Raw genomic sequence first — 12,005 nt, forward strand, 5'->3', positions numbered from 1 at the left:
TATCACAATGGAGATTGTCATTGGAAGGAAGCTACACTTATTTTAGGACTTGGCTTAATCCACGTCTGAAACTGTCCAAAGCTTCCTGTTCTCATTAGGTGACTCCTCGCACTCTGTGTAGCGCACACTGACCCACCCAAAAAGTATAAGAGAGAAGACATAATTTATTAGCATTATTAAAACAGCTTGAGTAAGAGGACTTGGCATGAGGGGTCATCATTTAAGGAGAGGGATTCACAAGTTATTTGAGACAGCATAACATTATGAGGACAGTTCATTAGGCACTAAGAAGAGATACACACAGTGAAAAGCAAACACACCGGTAATAATAACAACCTGTAGATAATCATTAGAGTAAAGCAGTACATTACCCTGGACAACTGAAACCCTGCTGCTTAATTAAATTATACAACACTGGCACACTGTAGGGAGGTACATCACAAACAATCAAACAGCGAACATAAGAACTCTCCTGACTAAGTGTTATTAACATATGATGAGTATATATACAATTTATACAACCGTAAAAAGAGCATTGAATTCAATGACTTCAGAGAAATATTTCACAACATATATAAAAGACCCAAAAGAAGTCTTGCATGAAACATACAGAATCTGAATTGCTGTGTAAGAAAAATGCGTGACACCATTGCATGTATTAGGATTAGCATTATTAAAAAAAAGCAATTTGTATTTTCTAATCTATAATATGGGGAGAAATATCCATTGTGCTGTATTATAATCATAAGGAAGAGGAACTGCCACATAGAAACACATTATAAAATGATGCCATCACAGCCATTGCTGCCCATTGGCTGGCTCTTAGTACACTGGGCTGTTGCGGATCCCACAGCAAAGCACCATGGTGAAGATCATCTCGAAGATCTAAATAGGAGAAAGAACAGGACAGCTTAATTCAATATGTCTGCATTTCAGCACCTGTCTTGTTATCACAGCTAAGAGATAAGAGTATGAGTTCAAGAATGAATCTCTGGGAATATATATGGTGACCGAACAGGCTGAGGGGAGTGTAGCAAGCCTGTGCACACAATAGTGGATGTGAAATATCTATCTACATTTTCTACAGGCCTCGCCTTCGCTCTGACACTCACCATGATGACAGCCACCACCAAGGCAGCCAGGCCAATCAGGTAGAGCTTCTCAGAAAACAGCTCAATCAGCTTGTCGTGACAGCTCTGGGAGGGGAGGGAGAGAGAAAATAAAGACGACTGCCACACCAGCATGAGAAGTGACAACTTTCTACTGTTCATGCGTAGTTACTGACTCATAGGACATTCTTATGGATAATAGAGAGCTGGTTTCACTGTCAAGTAAGATATAAAGTTGTCAAATGACAAATGTTTTTAGCATCGCAAAATGATGAGTAAATAATCCAACAGCCCATCATCCATAATTGATAATATAATAGATATCCCATCCATTAGTGACATTTGCTACACGGTTCAATAGATGTTATAACTAGGAGCAAATGCTTGTTTTATTAATCAATCAGAACCTGCTGATTTTAAAAATAAGGTTGACTGATGTTCATTTCAACTTGCTATTTCACAAATCCCAAAGTTGTTCCCAATGTTTTTCCCTGTCTCACAACCAATCAAGTGATGTTGCTAAGCAGTCCACTGCCTTCTCTTCAGTCCACTGTATAATACTAATATAAATTCAGTTTGGATGGTAGGAAAAATCACTGAGGAGAATGTATAACGTTATCAGTCAGCTGTGCTACAAATATTTTGTTACAAAAATGTCAAAAAGTGTGAAGGAAGCAAAGCCAATGAAGAGATATCCAGACCAGATATTTGTAGCCTCAAATGAATCAATTGAACCACGTCTTTATCACTGAATAAGAATTTGTACGTACCTGAGATTTCTGAAAGTCCTCTACAGTCTTTTTAGGACACAAGGAGCTGGTGACTTGTGTGAAGAGAGGGCTGTCATCTCCTTTACCACAGCAGTCAAGCTGCAGAAGAGACCGAGAGCAGAAACCAGAGGTCAGCCAGTTCTTTCCCTCACTCACTCAACAAATGCGCAATGGAAAGATTGCCTTATGAATAGAAATATTTCAGTACAACACTGAAATCTTACTGCTGCATTCACACATAGAACAAACATCGATATGTATAAGAACACACAAGGAACAAATGAGGAAATGATGGCGTACCGTAGTGTGGAAAACCTCCAGCACCTTGATGGCAGCATCTTTGCTCGGAGACCCTGACACATCCACAGCCTTGATGTACGCAGAATCATAGAAGGTGATCAGCTCTTTCGAGATCTGTGGAGAGAGTTGGGTAGGTTGGCTTAGTGACACAAGAAATAGAAAGGGTTCATTGTAACAGAGGTGTGGGTGGAAAATCAATGCAAACGTCATTAAATGCTCCAATGTGTGTGTGTGTGTGTGTGTGTGTGTGTGTATGTGTGTGTGTGGTTTGCTTACTGTGTCCCGGTTCATGAAACCCCAAATTCCTGCAGCCACTTCACAAGCAAAGAGGACCACCAAAAAGAAGAAGAACTGAATAACGAAGAAAGGGGGAAGAACATGAAATATTTCAACCCCAAAGTGCCAAATAAAACGTAAACAAATGAGTCTATTTAAATTCCCTGCATACTGAAACTCAAGTAGTCTAACATCAACTGTGGATCATCACACAGCTGCCGGAGCTACATTTGGCTGACATGCAAAACAGAAGAGAGTCCTCCTCCACACACTCACCGTCCCGAGGAGGCACTGAGATTCCTGGATGGCACCATAACAGCCGAGAAAGCCCACAAACATCATCACAGCCCCGACAGCTATCAGTATGTACACACCTAGAGAAAGAGGCAAAGAGAGGAAGAAACTGTGCGTCAAACATGAGTATTTTAAGAGAATGTGGTCAACTCAGTGGCATTGTGTGTGCAATACCACTAGGAGGCAGTGTAAGAGCTGCGGGTGGCTGGTGCCCGCTCATTGATCCATACATTGTTTGGTAATGGACTTCCTGGATGTTTCTCTTGCCTGGCCTGTAGGATGACATGACATTATTGACATCCTGGAAACGAAAACCTCCCAGGTCCTGCGAGGGGGGGGGGCACACACTGCATTATGCTGCCAGGCCAGGAAATGCCTTCCAGACACCCCATCCCCCACAAAACCCCTTCTGCCCTGACCCCTGACCCCCAGCATTAACCTTCCCCAGGAAACAGGGGCGAACCATGTGAACACACACACACACATACCCTTGTGTAATTAAACTGTTATACTGAGGAACGTAGAACCCTTTATACTGAGACAATTGCCTCTGCTTCTAATGATATTCAAAAGTATGCGACAGACACAGAGAGGAAATGTGCTGGTGCAAGAAAAAGCCAATGTGTAGCAACACATTTCCTGACTTCTAACGTCTGGTGTTTTCCTGTAGACTTAAAGAAATAAGAGAGTATGGAGAAACAGGGACTTTCTCTGCATCAAAGATAAACCGCAAGGTGACCATATTGACATTAAGGCATTAACATCAATAGATTTTCAAGCTGTATCCCACCAATCAGCTGTGGGCTGACTGAATGCATCACACTGGCCTGAAAAAAGGAGATAAAGCTGAGAGAAACAACTGCGGTTAAACGTCCCATATGATTCCATTTTCACGATTCTGTTTTAAAATCTACTATAGCTCAGGATAATAATGTTCTTCATGAAGTTTTGCAAATAAATGTAGTTCGGTTAAAAGGGTATTTAATGAATATGAGGACGAAATCCTCACAGGCAGAGCAGTCACAATACTGGACTCTGATTGGCTGACAACACCAGCTCCTCTAATTCAAATGAGGTAAACGGCTGAGTGGAGGCTTTCCGGGGGAATGTCAGTTCAAATGCTGCAAACTTGCCTGATTGGAGGGATTTGAGTGATTCTTGAGTGAGGAGAGCCAATCAAGACTAAGTCGTCAATTGCTTTAGAAACAGATAGATTTTTGAAAATGCAATAACTTTAAATTTAACCAACAAAATCAAATTTCAACAATGTCTACATTAAACATCTTTAATCACATATGTATATAAATAGAGGAAAATGTGAATTCCTGCAATAGGGTCCCTTTAAGTTTAGGCTGTACTTCATGTAGGGGTAAATATTTAATATATTTAGTGCAGATCCTTTGGTCATCTCTTCATTAGAGTAATAAAAGGAGGGTTGGTGCAGCGGAGGTTAGAGGTTGGATGGCTCAGCTCTGACAGGAATTAATAAACCTAAATGACCTGAATAAATAAAAGGCTTAAAGGTAATAAAATTCCAGAAAGTTTAGGGGTCAGCAGTCTTCAGCCCTAACAATATGTTTGAGGACAATCTAATGACTTACATTCATTCCCTAACCTTAACAGTTAGGTGCTTAACTTTACCATAGCAACCTTTACCCTTATCTTAAAATTAGTCTAACTATGAATTTAACTGTAATCCTAAAAACCCCTTCAAAGTAAAATCCCTAGAAAAGTGACCACTTTTCTGGGTTTCTCAGATCACAGATCTCTCACACACACACACACGCACGCAAACACACACACACACACACACACACACACACACACACACACACAGACGTAGCATCTAATGCACCCTGACAGAGCAGTCTAAAGGGACAGACAGACCCAGTAAGAGGCTCTGACTCTGTTGCGTCTACGGACTCCCAACACCTCCCAGTCCACCGCACATATCACGCACTATCCTTCCACATCCTCACATTTTCTATCTCTCTCTTTCTCTCTCCCTCTCCACCAAACTAAGACCCTCTTCCTTTATTCCCCTCTCTCTTTCAGGACTTGGTGTTTTTGTCGAGGAGGGAAATGGCTACCAGGGCCAGTAACCCAGCAATGCAGCAAAGCAGGCATTATTTCCACTACCTTCCATTACTATGACAACACCCTTTGAGGTTTGAAGGGTATTGAGACTTTAAGGGAGACAGGCAATTTTATACCACCAGGGAAGTTCATTTATTTCTTGTCTGCTCAGTGTAATCTCCAGAGGGAAAAAAAGGGGAGGTGAACACCAGCTAAAACCCCCATTTAGATTTTCACTTCCCATTCGCTGTTGCAAGAAGAGCACAGAGCATGAGCTGCGAACCCGAGTCCACTTTGTCAGAGATTGACATCAAAAAATAGAGAAAAACCCAATCACATGTCACTGTTGAGATGAGGGTTAATCATTCAAAAAGCTCCCTACATGTCATCTTGTTACCAAAAAAGATACGGGAAAGAAGATGCTCAGTGGGTCTTTCTATCCTTCTACAGTAAAGACATTTTGAGTTAACATTATATTCGTTCCATCCCAACATATTCTAGGACAGCTTGGTCCTGAATGTAGCATCAAAACAATCGAGGATGAAAAAAACAGGTTTGTATAGCCGATTACACTACTGAGCATTATTTGGCTCTCTTGCCAATGCCTCTCTTTCATTCATACACACACACACACACACACACACATGCACGCACACACCGCACACTGAGAGAAGTGGGAATCAGCATTACTCTTTAATGGAGTCACTCTGTCTGTCTCTGGTTTTAACTTTTATAAACAACTAAAAGAATATGGCAAACAGGATTGCAATGAATCAGTTTGAATAGGAAATTTGCCATTTAGACAAAGTGGTTAAAACATCAACAATGCAGGCTTCTAAAGAGGAAAGTAACTAAGTGACTATGTAAACTCGGGGCTGGGGTTAGTGTTAGGGCCACTGGGACAGGGATAATGGGCTTCAGAAAATGGCTCTTGTACAAAACTATATACATGCATTTTTTTTTTTTTACATCATCATTCTTACAGCACTCTTTCCCACAATGCAGCCCTCTTGTTTATTTATTTAAATTATGGAAAATGCACAAAAGCTATTCTGGCAGCCGCTCAGCATTATACATTTAGTGCATCATATAAAGCCACTGAAACATCTTGTCCTCTTGTCTACCAAACTCTGTCACACCTATATCAGCTATAGCATGCTGTTCTCTCAGTAGCAGGGATGACCAGGCTGGACCAGCGACAACTGCCAGCAATAACGATTTCAGCTGCTGGAGAATGTGTATTTTCAGCCTTACATAAATACCACTTTGGTGTGCCAGCATGCTAAAAACATCCACTCCAGACTCTAATTTGAGGGGTAATGAGCAGATGTACAAGGTTATTTGAATTATGCAAGGGCGTGTGTTCATGGGGGGAAAAAAAGGAACATTCCCTTGATCTCCCTTGGGTGGGCCCCTCTTGCCGCCCTGCCTTTAAAATCAAGAGTGTGTCTTTCCTCTATAAAAAGCATGGGTTTCTGGGCGCTCCGTATACTTACTGAGGATAAGTATGGGAGTGGAGCAGCCCAAATGTAAATTAATGGGCGCACTAAAGTTCACCACCACAACAAACTGACTCGATGGACCTTTGAAATGTTCTAATCATATCATATATTGTAGGTTTTGGGGTCCATCTGTAGACGGCTGAGGGCAGTGAAGGAGGATTTATGCCTCTGGTATGAGGGATGAACACAACCAGGAGCACGCTTCAGTCTGTGCTTTGGTAGAACATGGCAGTGGGGCAAAATTTCTACAGAGGTACACTACCAGTCAAAGGTTTGGACACACCACATTTTTCTTTATTTTTACTATTTTCCACATTTTAGAATAATAGGAAAGAAATCAAACTATGACATAACACAAATGGAATTATGCAGTGACCAAAAAAGTGTTAAATAAATCAAAACTATCTTATATTTTAGATTCTTTAAAGTAGCCGCCCTTTGCCTTGATGGAAAGGCAAAGGCTTTGGAAAGAAATTCATACATAGGCATCAACTTCACTATTTATATTTGTCTAAGAAACAAATTTCAAGCATTTAAGCATAAGCCTTTACATCAAAAAGGCTTTAAGATAATGGAAAAACATAGTACATTCAATCAAGTGAGTCCAAACTTTTGACTGGTAGTGTAGATAGAGAACAAGCTGCACTGCATGAACACAAACCTCCCGATAGATCCTGTGAATCAGATGCTTACAGCATGAGGGACAGAAGGCACATTATGGCTCTTATTTGTGCACCACGCACACAGACTGTTCGTACACTCACTGCCCACACACACTTACACACACGCCTCTACATCTGTCCAAAACATCTGGCACTTGCTCTTCAAAGTACATCGATGCGGAGACTTATTAAAGTCGTGGGATCTGGAGGCTATTCTTCAGGACGGGGCATGTGTGTTTATCAGAGTCTGACCACGTATGCGGTCATCAGTGTCAGCATGACAGCCAAGTAAAACACATCTACTGTGCAATAGCCACTTGCTGAGCCACTCTTAGTCACACTGCGGATTTACGCAGGTCCTGTTTCCTGTCTTTTCTCAGAGGTCACTCCGCTCCTGCTATTTCTGGAACTTACTCACATGATCCCAACTGAAGATGAAAAGCGGGCATTTCTGTGAATTAGTTAACTATGGCCGCTCTATTAACAGGGAGCTTCCTGTAGTGTGGAGAACAAAGTGTGGGGAGTGGCATAAACAGACCCAGGACTAATCCTGAGAGCAGAAGAGGGAAGGTAACTACTGTGTCAAGGTGAATGCTCGTGATGATGAGCAGCCTGGGACACATGAAAATTACTGGTCAGCATGTGTCCAAATTGAACCCATCACTGTCAGTGGACAGTTAGCAATGAAGCATGAAATAATGACAAGCAGTCCGGGCTTTCCCAACCTTGGAAAGAGTTAAATGAAATGAAATGAAAACATTGTCCCTAGAACAATTTGAAGTCCAGCTAAATGATAATGATGATGATAATATCTAATTGTCAAATGAAAATTCACTGCTGATGGCACTGCACTGCAAAAAAAAAGCCGCTCTGCAGAAGCCTTGCAGTCTCACTAACAAGCACAGTTCAGCTCAGCTTTAGTTCTGTTCCCTTGAGGAATGAAAGATGTGAAAAAAGATATATATTTTCATTTGATTTAAACACTGGGGTCACAGACATGAACAAGGCAGCGGTTGGGAAGCTCTGAGGTAGTTTACTGATGACGGTATACTCACTGATGTAGAAGGTGCCTGGTGCCTGGTGGCCTTCAAACTGCAGTATGAGCAGGTTGCTGGTTTGACTGTCGTGACGGAGCCACAGCGCCACTCCTAAGATCACACCTCCAGCCAGCTGTCCCAGGGAGAGAGAGAGACAGAGAGAGAGAGAGAGAGAGAGAGAGAGAGAGAGAGGTTTTATTACTTTCTTTCATGTTGCTTTACTTTGGTGATAACCTGTGGTAGATCATAGCCATTCAAAATGTCTGAAATTCAAGAGATATGTTACCATAAATATTAAAATAAACCTGTAGTTATCAATTTTTAATACTTTTTTTTAAAGAAACATTAAGCTTTTATATGACAGCAGCAGTGTGCGGCCTCACATGTGGAACCACACGCACATTTACTCTGTAAGGTCAGATCAGTGTCCGAACCTTTTCTCTAATGTTTCTGTCTCTCAGCTCGGCCTCAAGGGAATGCGCTGTCCAATGCTCTTTAAAAAAAAAGTTTTGGAAGGACATCTTGGCACCTCAGTACATACCATGTCCTCACAACATGGGTCATTGGTTCAAATCCAACTCAAGAACTTTTTTTGCATCTTATCCCCTCTCTCAATCCCCCAACTGTACTGTCTCTCTCCTCTATACCGTCCGTATCTAATAAAGCAGAAACCCCCCGATAAAAAAAAGTGATGATAAAAAACGTGATGGAGCGTAAAAGCAGAAGGATCACATCCAGCACCAAGTCGTGTAGTTTATTCTTCATATGGTGGGGCCCCTTTTTACTTTATGCCAATGTTTACACCAAGTTATCAGCACATTTAGGCTCATGCCTGCTTCCCATTGTTCTCCAAGAAACAGGAAGCTGAATCCTCAATGTGAAAAATAGCGAAGCGGGGAAGAGAGGGCACTCAGAGTTTTGACAATGACAGGCACTCCAGAAAAAACAACAGAGGAAGCACTAAATCAAGTGGAGAGTGTCCAGGATACGCCGACTTTCTGCTTATCTAAAAAAAAAAAAAAAAAAAAAAAAAAAAAAAAGACAAAAGTTCTTGTTCACAGAGAACAAAATGAAAGCAAGGGAAATTCACAAATTGAGTGATCGATTCTCACTGTGTAAGACCATGAATGAACACATGAATATTAAGGAAGTGCAATTTATATCTGCCTGAGTTCTGATGTGGTGTAATGAAGCTTGAAGGGCAGATACAAGGGCAAAAGGGTACGACTACTGTGGTAAGTCCCTTATGACTCAAATAACTACACAGCCTTCCTAGAAAACAAGAGGAAGGAGAATACAATTTGCAGTGGGAATGTACAGCTACTTGGAAAATTAAAATGCTTCAGCGGTACAGGTCTTTCCTGAGCACTCATGAGCATTCACAGACAGCAAAGGCCACAGACTGACGACCAGGTGGGAACAAAGGAAATGTCAGAGGGAAAACAGCTCTCCCCTCCCCCAGAAACTCTGTTGCCCCTGTTCATTCTTCCTGCATGTATGTTTAATCTGAGGACAACCACTCTCCTCTCAGCAACAAATCCCCCACTACTCAGTTAACTTCATGTTTTCCGTTCTCCCCAAACTAATGTCAGAGTTCAGACCTTCTTGCCCAGAGTGGACTGAACATAACTGAATTTCAATAACAAAATGATGCCACTGTTTGAAGTAACTGAACCAGAGCTTATGTGAGAGTCTTAAAAAAAAAAAAATGAGACATGCTGGAGGGAAAAAGCGGCGTTATCTCGGTCCCTTTTCCGTGAGAACACAGAGGAGCCTGAACCCCACACAGCCTGGAGCGCTCCTCTCTGCTTCTCTTTCAGCCACCTTGCACTGCTGCTCGGCCAAGCAGAAAATAACTGTTGATCATGGGTAACAGCATTTCTGCTCTGCCTGGCCAAGGCTTTGTGCCGTGCCTCCTTACTCTATTGATGCTGCCTCCCTCTCTAAGAGCAGCCCCAGACAGAGCAGCATAATTAATAGCAGGACTGGAAACTCACTGCATCTCCTCCAGGATTCATCATTTATGAATTATGGCATAAACCCATTGGCTACAGACGTGTAAAGCTCTTAGTCCATTCAGTCACAAAGAAGAGGGAAAGTGTAAGGACAGTAACAATATGTTAACTAACATCCGAGGTTACATATCCAACAACAACTTTTAGGATACAGAGTAAAACATGGTCAACTCACCCAGAAAATAAAATTAAAGAAGAATAACATATATTTAATGCATTTCGTGCAGCCCGCCACAGCCATGTTGCCAGTATGATCAGATCCTCTTTTTGACCAAATCAAAAGGTTTGTTGTGCCAGTCTACTGTCCGGGGATCACAGAGTTTCTGCTAGGCTCAGTTTATTCAGTCACTCGGGGTATAGGCGCTATGCTGCAAACTCCTCCTTATAATCAAGAGTGAAAACCGAGACGGAGAACTGCCCACCAATTGATGCGGGCAAGCAAGGGCTAAGAAAACGGCAAGCTCTCCATTTGCAAGAGCGAGGAGCGGCACAAGTGAACCCTATATTCCTCTGCAATTTAAAATATATTTAGGCCAAATGTAGGCCAAAGCACAAATCATTTCCTGTGAAAAGTCTGCTTGAAAGAAAGAAAAGAAAAGAAAAGAAAGAAAAAAAGAAAGAAAGAAAGTAGGAAAAAAAATGAAACATATAAAAATAAATAGCGTTTATTTAACCCTTAGCCATTTTTTTCAACATAGCCTACTATAGGCATGGATGTATTAAACTATAGGTCTACTATACAGGTAATAACTCTGTAGAGCAACAGCGTGCTGGAAGCTGCGGTGAGCGATAGCGCCATCTGCTGGCAGCTTTGATACAAGGGGCCTCATTGGATAATTAGACAGACCAAGTGCAGCCCATAGGTGAGCAGAAACGAAATTCTCACAACTCTTTGTTTTCAAAATGTCAGCACTAACGGTGTCAGCTATCCATGCAGATTTATATGAAAATACTACGCAGATTCCCATTAACTATAACCAAGTGAATACAGTCTGAACTCTTAAATCAACGAATCATTGCGCCATTGCCTATGAGATCCGACTCTTTATTGCTGGGGGTGGATGCGCGTTCATGGCTGCAGGGTCACACCTTCTCTGCCCAGTTGTGCATGAAGATCGTCAGTCTGTCTGCTTCAGCCGCGGACTGACCATAACTCTCCAAACGACGAGGGAAAGGTTGGGCGGCAGTGATAATTTCATCTAAATGGGAAAACTTGACAGCCTGTTTTAACAAATACAAGGCTCTTTACTGGGCATGCTCCACATGATGTGAGTAGGCTTGAGCTGGGCAGGGTGTGAAGAAGCTGCGAATAAATAAACAGGCAGTTTGGGTGTTTTTGAGGACGCTCTTTGTTTTTTGTCCATCTCTTGCTTACCACACATTGGTCAGCAGAGAAGACTCTTTCACAGCAGACGGCGGATCTTTTCTTCTCGGCGCTCACGGGGGAATCAAGCGAACAATGCGTTAAATGAAAACAGAAAGTGTTATCCTTCCTGGCCAACAGCGCATCTGCCAAGGCTGCAGAGACAAAGAGCTAGATCTACCGGCGGTATCTCCTTAAACGGAGAGAGCGGATTGAGTGTCGGGTGGGAAGGAGGTGAGCTGGTAGGCAACAGAGGAGGGGACTGAGTCTCCAGGAGAGCTGAACTGAACAGGCGCTGTCCGCTCAGCACCACCGCAGTCACCTTGCTGTGAAAGTCAAAAACGCACAGACTGATTTGATCTACAGTTTTACCGCATCCCGGGAGTCTAATGCGCTGGATTTATGTTGGCGGAGGGGGGAAAAATTGCCAGCATTTGCCCTTTTATCTCAACATCTTGGATTTACCGATGATGTGACGTCCATTCTTAATGTGATGCCATTGGCTGCAATCATTTTGGATTTCGATTCTACACTGTAGTGAGTCTGGCAGCTATAAGCGTTTATGATCTCCAGTAGCCTACATGACAGGTGCGTGCAGAAA

At 42.2% G+C, this 12,005-nt stretch overlaps 1 protein-coding gene across 2 annotated transcripts in view; it reads right to left on the minus strand.

Annotated features, from left to right (window-relative positions):
• The window catches only part of LOC139909490 (CD81 antigen-like), a 106,608-nt gene extending 96,234 nt beyond the window's left edge, over nt 1-10,374 (minus strand). The window contains exons 1-8 of one of the 2 annotated variants that reach the window (XR_011784522.1): nt 10,217-10,374; nt 8,045-8,159; nt 2,732-2,829; nt 2,456-2,530; nt 2,180-2,293; nt 1,880-1,978; nt 1,113-1,196; nt 766-885 (exon numbers count right to left, since the gene is read on the minus strand). Coding sequence is in view for 1 of the 2 variants with exons in the window: in XM_071896604.2 (XP_071752705.1) it covers nt 823-885; nt 1,113-1,196; nt 1,880-1,978; nt 2,180-2,293; nt 2,456-2,530; nt 2,732-2,829; nt 8,045-8,159; nt 10,217-10,282 (714 nt within the window). In the remaining variant the exon portion in view is untranslated. Of the gene's footprint in view, nt 1-148; nt 886-1,112; nt 1,197-1,879; nt 1,979-2,179; nt 2,294-2,455; nt 2,531-2,731; nt 2,830-8,044; nt 8,160-10,216 lie in introns of those variants that run through there. The other variant, XM_071896604.2, reaches the window with a different exon arrangement.
• Between the last annotated feature and the right edge of the window lie 1,631 nt (nt 10,375-12,005).

This window comes from Centroberyx gerrardi, chromosome 4 (assembly GCF_048128805.1).
Source record: "Centroberyx gerrardi isolate f3 chromosome 4, fCenGer3.hap1.cur.20231027, whole genome shotgun sequence".
Lineage (NCBI taxonomy): Eukaryota > Metazoa > Chordata > Actinopteri > Beryciformes > Berycidae > Centroberyx > Centroberyx gerrardi.